A 23,190-nucleotide genomic window follows, 5' to 3' on the forward strand; every position below is an offset into this window, starting at 1 on the left:
CAGAAAGATGGGTACAATGTCTCAAATCATGCTTTAAATAAAAATAAATAAACTGCAATTTTTAATTGTGCAAAAAATTTTAAGGTGTAATTTTCTTCTCCAGAGCCGAACAGCTGATTCTACCATTGACTGATGTTTGGTGTCATTTATTGGATTGGATGTGAGAAGTGTGCATGCGGAAGGATGTGGAAGAGCTGTACACATTCACAACAGCCTGCTACCTCCTCTTGCTGGTCACCAGTTTGGCCACTCTGGCATCCCATTCTGCAACCCGCATCTGTCACCAGTCAGCCAGTGTGGTTGTATTGGTCCTTCTGGTGCCAACAGCAGCCCAATATAATCCTTCAAGTGTTAAATGGGGTTGAGGTCAGGACTGCAGGCAGGTCATCCATCCTCTCTGATAAACCCCACTCTGTGGGGCCAGATCTTGAAGTTTGGTCCCAGACTATGGATATATGGGATCACTACTGGTTGCAGAATTTCATCTCCACATCTCTCTGCATTGAGATTTCCTCCAGTGATGACAAACCTTGTTTTTCCAGTGAAGCATATGCCGCCCCACACCATCCTCCATCAAAAGATGTTACCCTATCAGTGTGCTTAATGTTCTCCATGTCTTCTCCACACTTTGACCCAACTGCCATAGAAAGAAACTGGATTCATCACAGAACATAACATTCCTCCAGTGCACATTTTGCAGCAGTGCAAAGCGGCTCGATGGTGAGGGGCTGGCTGTTTGGCATCAGCAGAGAAGATTTGAGAAGTTTTTCCTTGGCACGACCCACATACTCAACTCTGCTTTCTTATCCCACAAATGCTTTTTCCTTAGAAATGTGGCTCCATTTAAAAGCGAAATAAACAGACTTACCAACAGTATGAGATTTATTGACAAGAAACTTCCCACCAACTCCACAGAGAAATATCTGTTATTTGGTTGCATTTTGAAAACGATATCTAAGAGACAAAGGACTTGATTTCCAGGTAACATTTTCTAATGTCAGAAACTCAGCATGTTACATTTCAACATTTAATTTTTTTGGGGGGGGGGGTTGGTATCAACAAAAGCTTAACATTCACATTTCCACAGTGCCTGCATTCAAGTCACTAATGTTAATGTTGTTTTTATCAGGTCCACCTTGCCAGTACCGGCGCGGGTTGGACCCCTTATTCCTTCAGAACAGCCTTAATTCTTGATGTCGTAGACTGAACAAGGTTTTGGAAACATTCCTCAGAGATTTTTCTCCATATTGACATCACACAGTTGCTGCCACAAATAAACCGGATTTCCAACTGTATAATATCTATTGCCAAGAAGCATTGTTACAATAAATAAAATAGTCTACTAAACACTGATTTCTTTACTTTTTGTGCTAACTTTATATATCTGTGCCAGTTATATCAGTCCCTTCCCTAATCAACAGAAAGGATAAAGCTGTGTCCAGTTTAATGGGTTCAGTCAGTGATTTTACATTTGAATTATGTTTGTGGGTCTTATTTTCACTCACACCCACATCATCATAATCATTTCAGCTGTAATTGCCAGTGAGTTTTATTTTTTCATGTAGGTTTTATCATGTTTTCGTTTCAGCTCTTTATACCTAAATATGAAATAACTTTTGCCTAAAAGCTGTCGTTTGCTGTAAAATACCAACAAACACAAAAACACATAATATAGGCTTGGTTTCTATATACATTTTTAATTTATTTAATTTGTTATTTCTATTATATATGACTTGTTCCAGTCCCCACCCTCTGAGATGTCTGTTTAATTTATTGCTTCATAATTAAGTAATTAGATGAGACAGCAGAACAGAAAAACAGAGACATCTGTGAGTTAAAATCTGTTCTCAGTCGTTCTCTGAGAAGCTGCATATCAATATGAGAAATAAATAAATAACTATGCATTCATACTGTTTTATACTTGGCAGAAAAGCTAACTAATCCCTGCCAACATCTGACTCAGCATTCAGACATCTTAAAAATGCAACGAAAATGGGCACGTCTCACTGTTTCTTTACTTTATATGTGTGTGTATGTGTAAATCAAATATTTGGTTTCGTAGAATAGTTACAAAAATGTTTCAGAACACCTCCCTCCTCCTCACTAACCTGAGCTTCTAGAGAAAGCAGCATCACTCTGCTGTTGCTGTAGCAACAGCAGACAACTGTATTCAGCTCCTCCAGCCTCACCAAGCCTCTCGTGGTGATGCTGATGCGACATGGACAGTCCACGGTGCTCGTTTTCAGTACTGTGAACCATGCTTTAGTTGTAAAACATATAAATTACAATATCTCTTCTATTAAGGGTTGCAACTCTGACAGCTAGCTTAACTTTTGTGTGTGTTTCTAAATGATATGCAGTCATCTCAGTTCAGTCCAAGTGAGGATGAGACAGTCAAGAAAATTAGGCCAGAATAAATTTAACCAGAACTGCAAGGATCATCGGTCAGAAGTCTGAGACTCCCAAGTATAGTTTTTACATCACTGACAGTGTTTGATGTACTACCAGGTCCAGCAGGGTCCGGTTCTGGATTTACAAGGTAGCTAATGTAAGCCAGTGAAGACTGGTTCTTCATGAAAGAGAGCATATATGTTACATCGTGGTAGGCAGTTTTTACCCCAAAAAACTATTTAGATTCTTGTGCTGAATTCAAAGTGCTGCACCAAAATTTGGTTTAGTTTCTAACTTTGAACAATGTTAAATCACATTCGGTTCACGCCTCCGCGTCATCCATTAATTTATGATAATGGCCACCTTGTCGTGCATTATCCCTTACATATATGTGTATTCAAGCCCAAAATTATTCATATCTCTGGCAAATTCTAATTTAAAGTTAGTTTTATTCAACCAGCAACTTTTTTTCTTTGGAAATGACACAGGCGTCTCCCAGAAGATTATAAGATGATGTACAAGAGGCATCCTTGTGGAAAAAAATATTTCTCAGCTTTAATTTACATTTGAACAGAAAGTGGCATGTCCAAAATTATTCATACCCTTTGCAAACTGTCACAGTCTATGGGAAAATCCAAAGTTCTAGACCATTCCAAATAGTCCAAGCTGTTCTAAAGCATCCTAATGACCATGATTCATTGGGAACAGCTATTTTAATGAACTCCACAGGTGAAAAACTGCAGCTCCATATGTATATATATATATATATATAGCTCAATACAACTGTCATTTGTCTACAATGACGGCGGGACATGGAGGTGTTTAGATGCAAGATGGAAGAAGATGACAGTTTTCACAGCTGGCTCTGTGGATGGATTTGAGAATAAGAAGAACATTGATGGAACAACAGATGAGCGTTGCCACAATGGAGGATGATGGTGTTTTAATCAAGCGGCAACCTCCGCCTGTAAAATGTGAAGTCTGTGCGGAAGTGCAAACAAATTGCAGTTCATCCCCTCATCCACTAGGGGCTGGCTCCAAAACAGAGCAAACCCCCATAGACTCCCATGTTAAAAAGGCCAGCTTCACAGCAGAAATAAACATGTTTTTAAGGCTGGTACAAAAATCCATTTTAGGATTAATAGGTCAAGTTTACCTTCATGACAACTGTGAGGAGGGTGAATTTTTTTCTAACTCATCCATTTGGATGTTATTTAATCTTGAAATTCGACATAATTATTTTATCAACAGGTGTTTGGGTGATGCTGCTGTAGGACTTTTATCACACTTTTAACACTTAAACTTCAATGATAAAATTAAAATGTATTTTTATCCAGATCATTAGTTTTATCAGTTTCTTCAGCAATATTAACTGTTTAACTTCAGTCATCACATCTGGTGGTTTTATGTCAGACATTATCACCATAGAGATGGTTGGTGAAATGTGTTGGATAAATTCTGCATTATGATCTAGGAACAGTGTTTCTCAGTCCATGTCCTAAGGGCCCACTGCCCTGCATGTTGCAGTTAACATTGAATATTTGTAAGCATTGGCTTGCTGTTCCTGATGATACAATACAATAAAAATTGACATTTTTTGCATAATCATGATAAATCGTGATTAATTAATTTGTAAGCTGTGATTAATCTGATTAAAATTTTAAAAATGTCCTTATTCTAGGTCCTTACAGAAACACGTGTACCACCTGTAGCATCATCTTTCATGGAGACTCTGAATCTGACAAGTCACAGACGAGTCCTGCTAATCCAGTCAGGAATACCCTACAAGTTAGAGATGTGTTAGTGGGTTTACCCTCATTGAACCTCTTTAAACATGCAAATTTTTATTTTAAAGCACTCGTTCTTTACTTTTGTTTAGAAGAGTAAACAAGAGTAAAGAACAAGTTACTCAGTAAATCTAAGGAAGGTCATGATTCTCTCTAGGTGATGTTTTAACAACATCAGCTCCACCACAGCATCCACCAGGCCGAACAGCTGCAGCAGCATTTAAACAGCTGTCTGTCTGACCGTCTGTCTTTGTGTATGTGTGTTTTTTTCCAAATGGCTCATTTAGCGTTCATAATGTTGGCAGGGAAATAATGAGTTCTTGCTGAGGTTTTGCTGGACGACAACATTGTTTGCCATGGAAACACATCATTACACAAACACACACAGACATAGCAGTTTTGCTCAGAGAGTGCATCACCTCATCCTGCTCCCCTGCTTCTTGCAGCCTTTCTTGTCTGTCTGTCAGTCTGTCTTGTTTCCCTGGGTACCAGTCTGTCTGTGTGTGTGCTGCCTGCTGACCCGTCTGGCTCTCGCTGCCTCAGTAGCAGATTTATTGGCGGCATCCGCCTGTGCTCTGGCAGCCAGCAGAGAGAGAAGTTGAATGTTAACTCGGGTTATCTTTTTGCCCTCTTCATTTACATGTTCTGCCTCGTTTCACAGCCGGCACTGAGGACATCAGACCTCTCATGCGTTCATGTTTGTGTGTGTGTGTGTGTGTGTGTGTGTGTGTGTGTGTGTGTGTGGGAGGAAGAGAATTAAGAATTAAGAAGGTGAAAAAAAAATAGAGCTTCAACTAATCTAAAGCAGCTCACAAGCAATACTAGGCAAACATTTGATATTCTGATATCCTAAATCCATTTTTTGCAAAATTATTATGATTTTAATAACTTGTGTGATTTGGCAGAAAACTATTAGACTAGAATTATTGGAAACATGCCACTGTGAGTTTCTAACATATTTTTACACCTATAGGAGGTCATTGATTTGTCGTTACACATCCTTTCACACTCAATCACCATTTCCTTTGTTGGCTGCAGAGGAATGTTCATGTTGATAAAAGTTTCATAAACGTTGTCTTGTGGTGCAACAAACCATCCCACCAACTCTTCAAATAACTGGTTTGCACATTTTAAAAAATGTATTTGAGATTTTTTTATGCAAATAGAAATCATTAAAAAAGGTCTTTTGATTAACATTTTCTAATGTCATAAACTTACCATGTTACATTTCATTGTTTAAAAATTTATATCAGCGTTTCTGTTTGAGGTTAAATCAATGGGGATTTCAAGCATGCAGCTCAAGAGTCCAGAAGAACTTCATGTCAGATGCACAAAATCAGAAATATTTTTTTTATATAATTTCACCAGATTTACAATCATGGTTCCAAAGATGCTGTTTCATGAAAAAATATTAGATCATTTTGATTTTGATGGCAGCAACCTACCTGGAAATAGTTGGAAGAGAAGCAACAAAAGGCCGGAAAAGTCCAACTTTCTATCCATTCTCTGGAAAAGTAATTGACACAAATCAAAAACAACCCGTGGAGTGTTTGACAACTTATGAGGTAAATTGGTGACAGGTAAGTGTTGTTTCCACCATGAGGTCCGGCTTGGGAGGGGACATTTTGGCGTGGCTTGGTCTGGTAAATCCTGATCTCGGTGGCATTTCCACAGCCAACCGTACCCTTACCCAGCCAGATAGAGAACAATTAACCAATTTCGACCAATCAAGGGATTGCAGTGGGTCATGATTCACCCTTTAGGGTTAGATCGGTAAAATTGGGACCCCTATGGTCGGGTGGTAAAGGTAGGATTGTCAAGTTGGATATTTCCTCAATTTTTCCCATGGAAGCGCAACAAAAGCGTACCAACCTGTACCCATTAGTGGAAACGAAGCTTAACATGACTGGGCAAAAAAGGAGCATTTCAGAGAAGCAGAGCCTCTCAGATGTAAAGATGGACAGAGGTTCACCAGTCTGAGACATACTAGGTCCCAATCTGTCGACCAGTTGTGAAAAAATGTTCCTTAACGTAAAACTGAGTAAAAAAGACTGATAATGTTCATTAAAGCATTGAATCTTGAATTTAGTGGAAACAGCATCAAAGTATATATCCATCCTGCCAACAGTTCAGACTGGTGGTGGTGTGGATATTTTCTTGGCCCACTTTGGGCCCCTTAGTACCAACGTGGCCTGGTTTAACCACCACAGCCTACCTGAGTATTGTTTCTGACCATGTCCATTCCTTTATGACCACAGTGGAGCATCTTCTGATGGCTACTTCCAGCAGGATAATGCACCATGTCACAAAGCTCAGATCATCTCCACCTGCTTTCTAGAACATGACAATGAGTTCAGTGTACTCCAACGGCCTCCACAGTCACCAGATCTCAGTCCAGTAAAGCAGCTTTGGGATGTGGTGGAACGGGAGATTCTCATCATTGATGTCCAGCTGCGTGATGCTGTTATGTCAATATGGAGCAAATCTATGAGGAAGTGTATTTAAATTATCCTTGAAAAAATGTTAAAAAAAAAAAAAAGAAAAGGAAAGAAAAGTCAAAATTGAATTTGAACTTTCTTGTCCAGAATTGGACATTTTCCTTTGCCTGAAATATTAATGCTGGCTAAAACTTACAATTAGGAGCTAATGAGGTTTCAAAATTAATCTTAGTCTTTTTAAAGTGCTTTGTTTTCTGCTCTGTTTTAATCCTAATCTCCCTTCTGACTCATCCTCTGAATCATCTCAGAGCCCTTTGTTCTAGGTGTGTGTCCTTACTGAGCCACAGTCACACAGAAGCTATTATTCGCTTTAAAATGACTTTCTGAGCTCAGAGCATCTAGACGAGATCACAAATGATAAAAGTCTCAAAGTGGTTTAAAGAAACAGGATTTTATGTGCAGGCGCATGTCTCAGTATGAATGAGTAGGAAATCATATGAAGCCAGCCTGATGTTTTCCCAGTTCCATCTCTGGGTCAGCCTCCTTCACACTGACTCATGTTTATTCCCAGTGGATCACTGACCTGCTGTATCTGTGAATAATGGTCTTACCCACTGAGCCCACTGCTGTCTGACGCATCTGCCCATCTCATAGATCATTTAATTCTTTTAAAATGAAAAATCTGCATTTAAATTTTTTTCTCAGAAACCCTTTTTAATTAGCTGTTTTGACACATGAGCAACAGCCTCCTGCTGTTGGATAAACAGTAAATGGGATCCTCTGGAGGTGATGACAGCCCAGAAAATGCTGCCCTAGATGATTTAATAAAAGTCAACTATGAGGCAGGGGGGCGTCATCAGAACCATCTGATCTACAAGCTTCTGTCCAAGAACTTCAGTGGACACTTAAAGCTGCTGGTAGCTGTGTAACTGGGGAGGCAGACAACACAAAACGTGTGTTTAGTTTCTTAAAAGCAACATCAGATGTATTTAAATCTCAGCTAAACAAAACCGATCCACAGACTCAGCACAGTATCTTCTGACTTCAGACAAAAGTAGCCACGATAATCCAAACAATCACTTCCACACACAGAAACACTGTTTCTTCATTTTAAAATGCTGAAATATCTCTTTTATTAGGTAACCCAACTTGATTCAGGAATTTTAATGATTCTTTACTATGGGGAGACGTCATGATCTGTGTGTTTTTGGTTTAGTTTTACATTCCTATGGGTTTGTTGTATTGTCTGGTTTCCTGTTTTATTTTGTAGTTCATTCCCCTTCTGTATCGTATTCTGTTCTGCCTCCTGTACGTTAGCACACCTGGTTTAATTTGCTCATTCACTTTACCTGCTCCCTATTAGTTTCTCAGTGTATTTATACCCTTTGGTTTCAGTTGTCGTTTGTCAGATCATCCGTCGTGTTTCATCCATGAACGTGCTTTAGTCCTTCTTATTTAAAACCTTTATTTCTACACCTGCTTCCCTTTTCAACCCGACTGGGTCCTCAGATCAGATAGGGATAATTTTGCCATTAGAGCTTTTAACTGAAAAATAATGCCTGTAGTCATTAGCAAAATACAGTTGCAATGGCTTGGTGGAGATCTGCACATTTTTTCTCTCTTTTTTTTATTTTTTTGTATTTGCGGTTGTGTGAGGCACTTTGTGTAATAAAGTTTCATCTTTATAAAATCCCTGTTGGTTGGATGGACTTTAAGAAATGGAACATTTGTGCTGTAATGTTAAATCCCATCTGGATGTGTTCTGAACCAAACCCAGTTGTTTATGTGCCTGGATTTGTTGGCACGGTGGTGAATATTATCTGATAAATTCTTTACACTGTTTGAAAAAATGTTTCTCCTATCAATGATCAGATTGTTAAAATAAATAAATAAACTCTATTGTAGTTTAATTTTGATAATGAAAGTCATTAATCCCAGAGAGAATTTATGCATGATCATTCATAAAGAATTGAAAATAAACAATAATCTAAAAATTAAAGGTATGAGGAGCTGCAGTACTGAGGCTTCATCTGATGACGATGTAGCTAAGAAAAGCCATGTTTTTGCAGCATTTTCTTGCTTAAGAATCCTGCAGCGGCTGCTTCCTTTTTCCTCCTATTCTGGTTGAAATTGGCCTCATCAGTGTAATAAGATGCTGCAGTCGCTGATTTCTGTGTGACTCTGCTGAGAAGCAGCTCCTGATGGCAGATGATTTGATAAAACAGAGCAAGATGGTTGGAGTGGCTTTTAGAAACCTAACAGCCCACAAACTCTGAGCTTCCTCTTTAAACCTTGTTGCACATAAGATGAGAAACTAAAATTCCATTTTATCTCTGCTGGTTGGTTTGAATCAGGTGTGTGTCGATTTCTGTATCGTGGGATTCAGGTCTGAAGTCAAACACATTATGAGCTCTCTAAGCTTCTCATCTGCTTCAAATTTGCACACTTTGAGTCTCTGCTGGTTTTTTACTGCTTTAAACCAAAGAGGGTGAAGAGGTGTTGGAAGCTGCCCTCATAGTCCATGAAGAAATATATTTCTCTATGCTGATAACACACCAGACAACATGCAGTGACTGAAGAAACCCCTCGGGTTTAGATGTGTGTAATTCCACTTTTCTGCAGTGGTTGAAACCCAGATGTGCGTCTGGTCCCTGTTGAGTGAAGAGAAATGAAGGAAGAAGCAACTGAGTGTTGGAGGGGCACATATGGAGCGTAATGATTAGATCAGTGGTCTCCATCCTGGAGTAATGGGGGGCCAGGGGCATCGCTGCACCAGCTGTGTTAACTAATTAACACACTTTCACTACGAGATGAGAAAATAACCTGCTGCATGGAGCTGGGTTGGTGCATGCTCCTCCAGGGCTGCAGTGGGAAGTGGTTTGAGACCATTTAAACCGACAGAGAGGGGCAGCCTCATCTGTCTCAAGATGTTTTCTGTTTCTTTCACTTCAAATGTTTTTACTTGCAAGTGAATTACAAATTTATGTTTGATATCTCAATTCCATAATGAGAATAACTGGGACAGTTTATAATATAAATCCAGTAAAGAACTGTTCAGCAGCCAGTAAGATTCACACAGCCAAGTTATGGATCGTTTGGACTCATATCCCGGTTACAACAGTCAGTCCATTTATATCCCTCTCCTTAGGTACAGTGGTGTGGAAAAAGTGTTTGCCCCCTTCCTGATTTCTTTTTTTGTATGTTTGTCACACTTAAATGTTTTAGATTGTCAAATAAATTTTAATATTAGTCAAAGAAAACACAAGTAAACACAAAATGCAGTTTTTAAATGAAGGATTTTATTATTAAGGGAGAAAAAATCCAAACCTACATGGCCCTGTGTAAACAATTGATTGTGCCCCCCATTAAAACATAATTTAACTGTGGTTTATCACACCTAAGTTCAATTTCTCTATCCACACCCAGGTCTGATCACTACCACACTGGTTCTTAGTCAAGAAATCACTTAAATAGGACCTTGTAGATTTGATTTGTACTTGTACTCTCAACAGTTGCTTTGACATCTTCTAGTCAGGTTTCCATCTACATCATAGCACTAAAACTGCTCTTCTTAAAATAACAAATAGCATTTGCTTAAACACAAACAAAGGCAACACCTCTATCTTAGTTTTATTGGATTTGAGCATGGCATTAACCACAGTTGACCGTAATATACTGATAAATAGATTGGAAGATTGGGTGGGTCTCTCTGGCATGGCACTAAACTGGATTAAACCATATTTGACAGACAGTGGCAACTTTGTGGCTTTTGAAAATCATGCATCTGAGCACATAAAAACAACACGTGGAGTATCACAGCGATCTTTTATGGGGTTACTTCTGTTCAACATTTACATGTTTCCACTCACACAGATCATGAAAAAATAACTAATGTATTACTGTAGTTATGCAGATAAAACGCAAATAAATATAACATATATATAACAATACGACCAGGGAATTACAGTCACCTGCAAAATCTCTCGAGGAAATAAATAACTGGATACTTCATAGTTTCTTACAATTAAACTAAGACAAGACGGATGTAATAATTTTTGGAAGAAAAGAAGACAACTAAAAATCAGTACCCTTCTTAAATCTCCAATGTTAAAAAGCACAAACCAAGCTAGAAATGTGGGTATAAGTTTGGATTCTGACCTGAAATTTAACAGCCATATTAAATCATTTAAAGGACTGATGTGTCAGAGTGACTAAGAAAACTGGTTCATCTATTTATTTTCAGCAGACTGGACCACTTTAACAGTCTATTCACAAGTTTACCACAAAAATTGCTCAGAGAGTTGCAATTGATCCAGAACGTTGCTGCTCGAGTCCTGACCAACACCAGAAAGGTTGATCATGTCACTCTTGTTCAATTGTCCTGACACTGTCTCCCTGTCCAACAAAGACTTGATTCATTATGTTGTTGGTGGTGTGGGGACAAAGTACATCTCAGACCTTCTTCAGACCTTTCAGACAGCTAAGATCATCATGTGCAGACCTGCTTTCTGTTCCCAAAGCTAGGACTAAAGATGGAGAAGCTGTTCTTAGTTAGAGGGCTTGATTAAGACTTCCATTTATCATTTGAAAATCATATTAAAAAGATCATAAGAACAGCAAAGGCAAATTTGTACACCTTTCGACATATAAGGGACTGTTTATTATTCCAGGCGGCAAATGTATTCATGCATGCAGTGGTTTTCTCTCATCTCAGTTACTGTATAACCTCCTGGTCACAAGCAAAGAGTACAGCAATGACTACATTCGAGTAATTTACAATAGAGCTTTAAAAATATTGGCTAATAAACCCATTAGAACTCACCATTGTGAGGTTTTGCAGAGGTTAAATTTTCTAAATTTTGAAAATTTTATAAAATTTTGTAATCTTTTAATGATGAATAAATGTTTGCATAATCAAGCCCCAGAGGTCCTTGGACAGCTTATAGTTCCTCTAAGAGTGATGGGGTCAATCACACGAGGACCCTCCAATGGGAATGTGAAAGAGCCTTGGAGAAAAACAGCCCTTTGAACGTCAGCTTTTTCTGTCAAGGTTGCTAAAGTGTGGAACTTCTTATCACCTGAATTGAAACGGGACCCAGGTTTAGGGACTTTAAAAAAAAAAACTAAAGAAGGTTTTAAAGAGAGATCAAGTTTGTATACATTTTTTAATAAAAAAAAATTAAATTTAAATTGTAAATGTAATGTATTTGTATTGTAAAAGCCCAACTAGGTACGGACATTGCGAATTAGCCTTGGCTATAAATGTTATGGTGTGATACATGTTTATTGTATACACTTGTCCCTATCAAATAAACGAATGAGTAAAGAATAAAGAGAGAAAGTCAGGAACAACCCAGGATCCTTGTAGACTCAGGCCTGCAGTGATTTTAAAAGCTGCTGGAGCATCACAGTCTAAAGAGAGGATACAGAGGACAAGAGAAAAACCTGTCCCCAGAAATAACACCTACAGCTCTGTTGCTAGGAACCTGCACAAAGAGAAACCTTTCTGTAGAAACATGTTTTGGTCAGATGACACAGTTTGAAACTCGGACACATCCCAGCTGGGTGTGGAATGAATAAGCCAAAGGTCCTGAACTGACCCGTATCAAATACATATGGTCTGTACTGAGTAACCGGCTTCTTCTTCTGCTGGCCCAGAAGAGAGGGTATTGTTCACAATATTTCTGTTGGGGATTATTTTTAGCAGCCGATTAAAACACGGTTGGTGTCAGGCGGAGTTCACGGCACCGGACGGAGAGGTAGATTAAATAGATTGTTCTGTCTGAACAACAGTGGAGCTTGACAGCAGGATCAGGGTTTGGTAGCACATACTTGTTGTAATAATTCATTGTAGGTTTTGTTGATAATATGTAGAACATAATCCTTTTCAATTTTTCACTACATGACCAGCCCTTCTGCTCTATTATCGGACCCCTGAGATCTGGACCATATGTTTCTTCCTGAGAGATTTCCCATCAGAGAGAAATTTTACATGAAAGTGATGCCTCCTGACGCGCTATGGCAACACAGACAGCAGTGTTTTATTTTCAGAACATTTTTCCTTAGTTTGGCCAAATGTCAAAATAAATATGATTCAGACCGAACTTAGAAGGTCAGCTGGAGTAGAACAAAAACTTAACTGTCTTCAAGCAGCTGATCAGAAACTTCAGGAAGAGTCAGAGCATACGCTTCCCACCACAAATCTGAAATGATACCAGGAGCTTCATGATGTTTATTCCCTCCGAGTTAAACCAAAAATAAAACTGACTGTGTGGCCGTTGGGGGAGTGAGCAAAATATTTCTGGAGAGCTAAATTTGACCTGTGCCCATGGTTTTGTTTTGGGCTGCTCTGACCCAGATTCCTCTAAAATCCCTCTTGTATAACAAGAATATGTTCACATGTTGAGTCCCACAGTCTGCTCTGCTGTCAGTGAAGCTTCTTAATGAACCACTTCTGACAATGAATTTGCTCTGAAGAAGCAGTTTTACTGTATCATCACTTAATCTCATATTAGGAATCCTAGTATATGACGAATCTCACATCCCTGTACTTGTTAGTCACCTCCAGTTTCTTATTTTTGGGTCAGACCCCCAGATCAGGTCTGCCAAATCCAGACAACCCACAGTTTATTTTTAGCTTCTACTGTAACAGTTCAGCTCTGAGTCTCAGGCATTTTTATATCACAAAAGTTCTTCCATTTAGACCTCTTTATGTTCTCTGTTAGCATCATTTCACCACATTTATTTTACTTCTTTACAACTATTCTTAACAAATATACCATCCACTTTACAGCTTATTTTTGAGATTTCAGATCTGTGTTAAATATAATTTAATAATCAGCGACAGACTGTTTAGCCAATAAGCTGCACAGTTTTGAAACTGCAAGAGGACCAAGTCTTTGCTTAGTTGTGTCAGAGTTATTCTGGCTTTGTAACCTTTTGACGAGAAAGAAGACTTGCTGCATTGGAAACATTCCTCAGAGGTTTTGCTCCATATTGACATGACAGCATCACAGAGTTGCTGCAGGTTTGTCAGCTGCAGCCCTGATGAGAATCTCCCTTTCCACCACATCCTAAAGCTGCTCTACTGGACTGAGATCTGGGGCCTCATTTATCAAGCTGGCGTAGGAACAAAAACCGACGTACACCAAATATAGTCACCTTTTGGGATTTATGAAAACCAAATTTGTCAGAAAATGTTCCTGCCTCCACGCAACTCTGACCCTGGTATACGCACATAATCTAAAAAAACGGGAAACAGCGACACCAACGGTACATAATAAAATCAAGGAAATGATGTGAAACGTGAGACATTTGTGCACAATCCACTATTACGTTTCACACCACATGTTAGATATTAAACCTGTTTGCATAAATAAATAAAGAGGCACATTCAGTATTAATTCTCCTAAGAGCGCACACTCGGGGGAAAAAAAAATAAACAGGATTTTCAAGAAAAAGAGACATGATAAGAACCTCAACCATTAAAATATGTTCTAACATTGTGAAACAAAACTTACATGTTATAAAAACCTAAATAAGGTGGACAGTCTGCTGCCAGCATGTCAGTGTGAAAAGTAGCTTTGGTCATTCATTCAGCAGAGCAGGACGCAGACTGTAGGCTGGAGGTCTAGAAGTGATGCAACGCTAATGAAACGCACAAGAGGTGGATTTCCTTTTATTTATTTATTTATTTACCCTAACCCTCTTCACAAAAGTGTGAAATAAGCAGTTTTATTTAACAGGTGGCTGACACTGTGTGACATAAAGTTCTCATCAGCTTTAACATTTCTTCCCTCTTTTGTCTCCAGTCTGAAGGCGGTGCTGTCAGCGCCTCTGTCCAGCGGAGCTCTGGACCTCTCTGGCATCCCCTTGTCAGCCCGGGACATGGAGCGTCTGTGTGCACACCTGCAGCGTCATGCATCCACGGTGGTCAGCTTGGAGCTGGGCTTCACAGAGCTGACGGATGAGGCTTTCCTGCTGCTCCTCCCCACACTGGCCGCTCTGCCACATCTGGAGACTCTAGCCCTCAACGGAAACAGACTAACCAGAGCGATTCTAAAGGAGCTGACTGATGCCCTGAAGGTCCGAACAGCATCTGTCTTGTAATCTGCCTGTGGAGCCATAATTCTAATATTTTACTCATGATAAAAATCCAGAATGATTATACATGAGTTATTTCTGTTTTGACTAAATGGACTTTGGGGAAAATAACTCATGAATGGAAATGAAAACTAAAAAAATCTTCCAATTCAAATCAGTAAATGTTGTTTCTTTTATTTTTTATCCCCTGGGCAGAAAAGTACCACTGACATGTGAGATCTCTTCATTCGGGGATTTAGAAATCTATTTTAAAACATGTGAGTTGACAGGTGAACTTGTTTTTTCACAGGATCCGAACAGTTTCCCGAGCGTGACGTGGATCGACCTGGGAAACAACGTGGACATCTTCTCCCTACCGCAGCCCTTCCTGGTCAGCCTGAGGAAACGCTGCCCTAAGCAGGGCAACTTGCCCACCATCCTGGAGTTTGGAGAGAGCCAGGCCAGTGAACCCCCCGAAAGGCTGAGGGGTCTCGGGGAAGAGGAGGAGACGGATGATACCAACCAGACTGAGAGCATGGGGGAGCTCAGGTCGGAGGTAGAGGAGGAGCTGGATGGAGAGACTGAGATAGAGGAGATGATGGAGGAGCTGCTGGACTTTGACAGAGAGGTGCAGGGGAAGGCGGATGAGGAGGAGAGCATGTGGACGGTGGGGGAGCAGAGAAGAGTTGGAGGGAGAAGGCGAGAGAGACGGGAGGAGGAGGATGAAAAGGAGAAGGAAACACAGCAGAGAGCCATGAGGAAGCCGGGAAGGAGGCCAGCAATGGTGGAAGATGAAGATGACACGCAGAGCCACTCCTCCCACTTTTCATGCTCCAGCCAATCACAGCACTCTCTTTCTGGAGCAGTGGAGCCAATGAGAGCAGAGGAGGATTACTCGATCAGCCAATCAGAACATTTAACCTGATTGCTGCTTCCTGCTTGGTTTGTGTTTTCCTTCCTGTGTCTGGTCCTATGTGGACGGAGAGAAGACTGAGGCTGGACACGACCCTGTTGTCCGTCCAGTGATCCGGTTCGCCTCCGATAACTGACATGATGACTGCTGAGCCCAAGGTCAAAGGTTGGCCCAACAAGATGTGTTTAATCAGAACAGACTGCTTTATCTGCTTACACAAAGTTGTCTGTACAACAATGGCCACGTTTACATGAGGGTTTTAATTCTCCTTTAATTCAGAATAAAAATTAAAATGACCTTGTAAACACCTAATTCTGAAAGAAAATGACCATTCTGAATTAAACTTAAATCCGAAGTAAATGGCTAGTTTATTCGGATTTAAAATCCGAATTGAATAATTCCTCATGTTCACTCATTCATTCCACTTTAAATTAATTCTGGTTGTTCTGCGCATGTTCGTTCCCTTGTCCTGTCGCCATGACGTTACAGTACTCTACCTCCCTTCTCCTCCTCAGCTGACCAAAGTAAGGTAATATGCTGGTGTCAAGCTGCTGCTTCAAAACTAGAATCAAAATTAATGTGAAAATGGTTCTTATTACATGGCCTTCCATGTTGTAGACTAAAAGAAAAAAAAGCTGAAACTGGAGTTTTCTTCTGGTACATCACATCCGCCTACTGTCCAATAAGAACCATTCCCAACCCCCAGATCTAAAGTGGAATTAAACGTCTTTCCATGTAAACCTCAATTCGGAATTACTATTTCCATGTAAACGAGAAGCAGAATACTTTAATTCTGATTTATTTCATTCTGAATAATTAATTCCAAATTAAAAAAACACCATGCAACTGTGGCCTTTGTTAATCAGGTCTTTTCTCCCGTCGGTCTCTGTAAAGCCTTCATGTGCCTGTAACACCTTTGGTTACTGGTTTAACTTGTGTCCTGTCCGAGAAAAACAACTAGAAGATAAAATAAAACAGAGACACAAATAAACTGGTCAGGCCCTTAAACTTATGAAAAATGCTGTTAGCCAAAAAACTACAAATAGGAACTTAGAAAACGTTCCTCGTGTGTGTCTGACGGCTGGTCAGCTGCATGCGAAGGTTAGCTGGAGTCAAACTGAAGCCATTTTATGGCGATCTGTTGCTGGTAAAGAAACAAACAGATGCACTGAGGTGTTAAAGATGTGAAGTTAGTCATCTGCAGCAACCAATAAAGGATTCGATGCTGCAGAGAAAGAAGACTGGGTGATGTTTGTACAAAGAACAGAAGTTACAATCTGGCTGCCATGTGTCCCAAAGCAGATATTAAAAATTTAAAAGCCTTTTCACACAATCCAGGTCCACTATTCACTCCGTGGACGATTGTGCCACTGAGTGTCACATGTTTATAACCATGTGTTTGTGTATATGATCACATTCAGGTAGAAAACAAACTTATTTTTACCCTGCAGAGCATCGCTTTCACCCAGGATGTGTGCTTTTCCTCCAGCTGCCCCATCATGCAGAGCTTTAAAAAGCAACTTTATTTTTACATGTACAGCATAAATATATAAAAATATATATAGATTGTTTTTAATCTGTCCAGCTGTAGCTGAGTAAATGAGCTAGATAAGAAGGAATACTACTGGTCCAGTAACTCATATTATCTTTGTGGTTTGGAAGAGCTGAACCTCAGCACTAGTTAATTATTTTGTTGTTATGTAGATTTTTGGTGCAGAAAATGAACAGAAGTAAAAGAAAGAAGTTCGCACTGATACAAACCTTAATTCTAAACAAGCTGTAACGATATAAAATATTTTAAAAATACCGAATGCAATTTTCTTTACATCTCATCAACCCATATTTTATTCCTAATATATTATAAACAGCATCTTATGTTGAAACTGAGGCATTTTGCCATTTTAGCTCATTGACTTTGATAGCAGCAACACTTTCTCTAAAAAGTAGTTCCAGGGTGATGTTCAGCATCGTGTGGCATCCCCTCTTTTTTTAACATCTGTCTATAAATGTCTGGGAAGTGAGGAGAGTTTTAGTAGAGGAATGTTGTCCCATTCTGGTCTGATGCAGGATTCTAGCTGCTCAACAGTCCTGGACCTTCGTTGCTGGACTTATGGGTTCATGATGCTCCAGATATTTTCTATTGGTGAAAGGCCAGTTCAGCAGCCGGACTCTTCTCCTGTGAAGCCATGCTGTTGTGATGGATGCAGGATGTGGTTCAGCATTGTCTTGCTGAAATCTGCAAGGCCTTCCCTGAAAGAGACGTTGTTTGAATGGGAGCAGATGTTGCTCTAAAACCTCCATGTACTTTTCAGCATTGATGGAGCTTCACAGATGTGGAAGCTGCTCACACCATAGACACTAATGCAGCCCCCATACCATCAGAGATGCAGCTTTTCACCTGTCCACTGATAACAAGCTGGATGCTCCCTCTCCTCTTTAGTCTGCAGGACACACCTTTCATGCTTTCCAGAAAGAATTACTAAAACATGTTTTGATCCACAGAATAGTTTTCCACTTAGCCTCAGGGCATTTTAAATCAGCTTTGGTCCAGAGAAGATGGCGGTGTTTGTAGATTTGTATTTGTAGATTTCAGGGTAAACTGTGTTCACAGACAGAGATTTCTGGAAGCCTTCCTGAGTCCATGCAGTGATTTCCAGTAGAGAATCATATCTGCCTTTAATGCAGTGCTGTCTGAGGCCCCAAGATCACAATTATCCAGTTTTGACCTTCAGCCTTGTCCCGTGTGCATAGAGATTCCTCCCGATTCTCTGTGCACATGTAAAATTAAAAATAAAAAATAAAAAAAGTTGAGTGAACTTTTAAAATTGAGGTAACTGCAAAGCCTTTTTGAATTAACTAGATGGTATTGAACAGGTAAATCAAAGTTTAACAAATTAGGATAGATGTTCAGGTGATTGTGCTAACACAGCTCGTGTTGAAATTATATAATATTGACAAAATTTTGTTTAAGTTAGTCCAACTTAATATTACAACTTTGATTTACACACCTACCTATGTACCCATGATACTCACAGCATGAGTTTTTGTTGTGTACAGCTGTACACAATGCAAAACCGAGCACCCAGAGAGCACCCATGCATACACATGCAAACCCCACACAGAAAGGCCCAGAACTGTTTTTCTGTACTAGCTACTAACATGTATTCATAGTATTATCATGGTGAGATGACAATATTCCCAAGTCTTGAACAAAAAAAGTACCTGCATGGTGCTCTTGTTGCATTTACGGAGGCACAAATCATTATCTAAAGTTGTCTTAACTTGGGAATTGCATTTCATTGCATAACAGATTTGTAAACTTGACATTTTGATTAAAGAAATGCTCACCCAACCTAGAAAGAAAATTTACATTATACTAATTTGAAGCTTGGGTTTTTACATTGTGCCCATCTTTCCATCGTAGAGGCTCTGCCTCGTGTTTCTGACCTTTTGCCAGTTAACCTAATTCGTTGTTAAATGATCCTCTAGTTGTTTTGATTTGTACCAGTTACTTTTCCAGCCTTTTGTTGATCGTGTTCAAACTTTTTATAGATGTGTTGCTGCCATCAAGTTCATAATGAGCTCATTTTTTTCCATTAAATGGTAAAAAGGTCTCAGTTTCAACATATGATGTGTTGTTTATGTTCTACTGGGAATAAAATATGAGTTGATGAGATTTGGAAATCGTTGTCTTCTGTTTTATTTACGTTTCACACAGAGTCACAACTTTTTCGGAAACGGGGATGTAAATATGACCTCAGTCATCTGTGGAACTATGGTGTGAAAACTTTGTTGTATCATAAATTTAGGAGAACCCAGCTCATAGAGAATAATGCATATTTACAGAAATTGAAGAAAATAAGATAAACACATTGTAGAAATAATATAAAGGAATATAGACTTTGTCAAACCCTTTATCCTCTTGACTCTTTGTTAATCCTGCAGTCTGATGCTTAGCGGATGTTTTTCTGTCTCAGACATTTAATATATGAATCCTGTCACAACGAGCTGAGCAGTTTAGAATAAACCTGTACACATTTCTGTACAGTAAAGCCTTACAAGTGGACTTAGAGCCTTTTAGTAATCCATTCCAGCTTACCCTTCATGGTATCAGCAGATCAGAACGGGAGCTGTGCAGCCGTCAGTGATGACATTTCATTCAAAATCTTTCAATACAGCAAATGACTCCTTTTCTACTCATTCAAACCAGCAGCATTTTGATGGCATTGCACATAGAACTGATAACAAAGAGAAACATCCCTTTAATCTATATTTATGATAAGCTAGTATTCTATTGTCTGCTATTTCAGTTTGCCCCTTGGACAGAGGTCACACAACATTTTAAAGCATTCAGGTGACATTAAAAATGGACCGTTGTATCTCACAGTTGGTTCGCTTTTTGGTGTGAATGTGTGTGCATTATCTGGCTTTGTATGCAGCCTGCGGTTTCATTCAGTTATTAAGGTCAGACTCTCAGGATGACATTGGCAGTTGCTGCAATAGACTCTAGGCTGCAGATAAGAATTGTGTGTAAATGTTTATGATGACCCAATGCCATGCACATCTCTGCTTTTAATGTTAAGGTCAGGGCAAATCAAAGCAAAGTCACATCAGCTTGAATCAGACTGACGTGTGCTTTTATGAAGAGAAGGACTATAATCCCATATAAAGATAAATGACCATTTGAATTGTTGATGTCAAATTCTCCACCTGCAGAATGACCAGCCCTACCATATTTTACAGTAAGACAATCATGGACTTGCAGAACAAGAGGGTCTGCTTTAAGCAGACTTGAGGATGCTGAGTATGTCTTGCTCAAGGACTCTGTGATCCGTGATGCCTTGGATCTTTTCTTGCTCCACAGTTCTTTCTTCTCTATGTGTTCCTCAGTCTGCAGTATGCCTCTGTAGTACTCTGTATGCTAGCTTCCTTTTTACCCCTTTGTCTAGCTGATTGTTTAAGGAAATGTGCACTTATTCAATTTGAAGATCATATCTTGCTGCCATGAATCTAACAAATAAATTCTATGAGAAAAAAGAGAGGATGGTGTCTTTCATTTACTTTTGTGTTGCATCCACTTCAAACGCATAATCTGGAGTTTAGTAAGAGATTCACAGATGAAACATGTCACATTTATTCTTTAGCATAAAGTCATTAAATTATTAGCTGATTTGAGGTCATAAAAATATCTCCTGTTACTGAGTCATGAACAAACAAGCAGTGCTTCTCCTGATAGCAAGGTTTATTATCTGAATATCGAAAAAGTGACTAATAATAATGACTAATAATGGTTTTAACCCATCATCATCTGAAGTACAAATCCAGTTACAGAAAAGTTGGGACACTGTGGTAAAAGCAAATAAAAACCGAATACAGTAATTTGTAAATCTCATCAACCCATATTTTATTCCTAATAGAATATAAACATCATATGTTGAAATTGGGCATTTTAACATTTCATGTGAGCTCATTTTGAATCTGATGGCAGCAACGCATCTTTAAAAAGTAGTTCCAGGGTGATGTTCAGCATCGTGTAGCGTCTCCTCTTCTTTTAACAACTTTCTGTAAACGTCTGGGAAGTGAGGAGACCAGTTGCTGGAGTTTTAGGAGAAGAATGTTGTCCCATTCTGGTGTGATGCAGGATTCTACCTGTTCTACAGACCTGGACCTTCGTTGCTGGATTTTTGCTTTCATTATGCTCCAGATGTTTTTTAATTGCTGGATTTTTTGATATTATACAGTGTAGATGGTGGGATCTTCAAAGTCTTCACAATTTTATGATGAGAAACGATTTTCTGAAATGAGCAGTTTTCAATAATAAAATTGATATTAAAATTTAAATATATAATATCTGATAATAAAATTGGCCACAGATTTGTGAATCGCTGTCCATCTTTACATCTGAGAGACTGAAGTTTACTTTAGTTTATTCACACATTTAGAGAAATAGAGTATTTTCAGGGATCTTTTTTAACACCCAGATGAAGTTGCTTAAAACTTATAATAGGGGGTCCAGTTTTCTACAAATAAAATGGTAATGGACAGAATATGGGCTAGCTATTTTTTTTGGTCATAACAACACACAAGTAAGCATATAACAAACACATTAAATAATCTCAGCATTCTGATTAGGTTTCTAGAAAAGGAGTGCTGGTATTATACTTTGTAGGCACTTTGTAAAATATATTTATTTTTAGAATTTCCAGCTTTATTAGGTGGGTCGGAAATGTGATAGACCATATAATATTACAATAATGTAAATAAGGCTCAAATAAAGTTTTATAAAGGGCGAGAAGTAGAGAGACGTGCTTCTTTTATACCCAGTCATGTTACTGACTTCTTGCAAATTAACCTCATTAGTTGTCAAATGCTCCTAAAAATTTTTTGTTTGTTTTGTTTTGTTTTTACTTTGCACCAATTACTTTTCCAACCTTTTGTAGCCCTGGTTGCATTTTCTTTTATTAATGTGTTGTTGCCATCAAATGAAAAATGAATTAATTTTTTCCATAAAATGATAAAATGTCTCAGTTTTTAACATCTGATATGTTGTTTATTTTCTATTTGGAATACAATATGGGTTGATGAGATTTACTAATAATTGCATTGTGTTTTTATTTGTATTTTATATGGCATGTCAGCTTTTTGAAATTGTATTATATTTGACACATACCATTTCCGAGACCTATTGCATCACCATATGGAAAACACACGTATGTTGTATACACTCTGATACTTGTCTCATGCTGCCTGGTGGATACCTTTTGCACTACAATAATTTAAACATGTCATACAGTAATAAGTGATACATGTATGCATATTTTTTGTTAATTTGTTTTTTCTTTTTTATGTTTTGAAAAAATTTAATTTTCTTTCCATTCAGTATATTTACATACATCTCAGGGGCCTTTACAGAGAAAGTAAAGTAATACATTCAATTAAATGCAATTCAGTTTAGTCCAGTTATTGTCCAATTCAACTCAGATCAGTCCAATTCAGTCTAATTCAGTCTTCTATAATCCAGTTTTCATTAGATATCAGGGTTCATTGATGTATGCCAATTAACTTCCCATGCAGACACCTGCATACCTGGACACAGTTTCCAGTACTTTCAGCAGAAGATGGAATAAACAAATCAACCATAAAGTTAATGATACAACATTTTCAATAACATTTAAGCAAGGTTGGTCAATTATCTTTGCTTTGTACCACTTTAGGGCCACTAAAAGAAAACATAAATGTGAACACCCAAACAGATTTAAGCACTCAGATAACACTAAGTGTCAGAATGAAATGGTAACTTTTTAAAAAAGGAGAATAAGCATAAATTCTCTAAGTGATCAGCTACAAACACGTACCAAAACCCCTGTGTGAACTGTAGGAAGATCATCTGCAAACTCTGCAATGTTTTATAGTGCAAATACACCTGCACAAGTGATTGTACAGCTACCTTTGCAGAGCACACAAAATAAGATGAATCAAAATCCTGCTTTAGGATTCTGCAAATGAAGGACCACTAAACGAAAGAAAAAAAATGGATGCATTTAGTTAACATTGTATGTGTGCTGATTTAAATTGTAAT

At 38.7% G+C, this 23,190-nt stretch overlaps 1 protein-coding gene across 1 annotated transcript in view; it reads left to right on the forward strand.

Annotated features, from left to right (window-relative positions):
- Positions 1–17,620, forward strand: part of lrrc75a (leucine rich repeat containing 75A) — a 55,530-nt gene extending 37,910 nt beyond the window's left edge. The window contains exons 4-5 of the mRNA XM_041994456.1: positions 14,428–14,701; positions 15,009–17,620. Of these exons, the coding sequence (XP_041850390.1) occupies positions 14,428–14,701; positions 15,009–15,623 (889 nt within the window). The 3' untranslated portion in view covers positions 15,624–17,620. The remainder of the gene's footprint in view (positions 1–14,427; positions 14,702–15,008) is intronic.
- Positions 17,621–23,190: the final 5,570 nt, after the last annotated feature.

Source organism: Melanotaenia boesemani, chromosome 9, assembly GCF_017639745.1.
Source record: "Melanotaenia boesemani isolate fMelBoe1 chromosome 9, fMelBoe1.pri, whole genome shotgun sequence".
Taxonomy (NCBI): Eukaryota; Metazoa; Chordata; class Actinopteri; order Atheriniformes; family Melanotaeniidae; genus Melanotaenia; species Melanotaenia boesemani.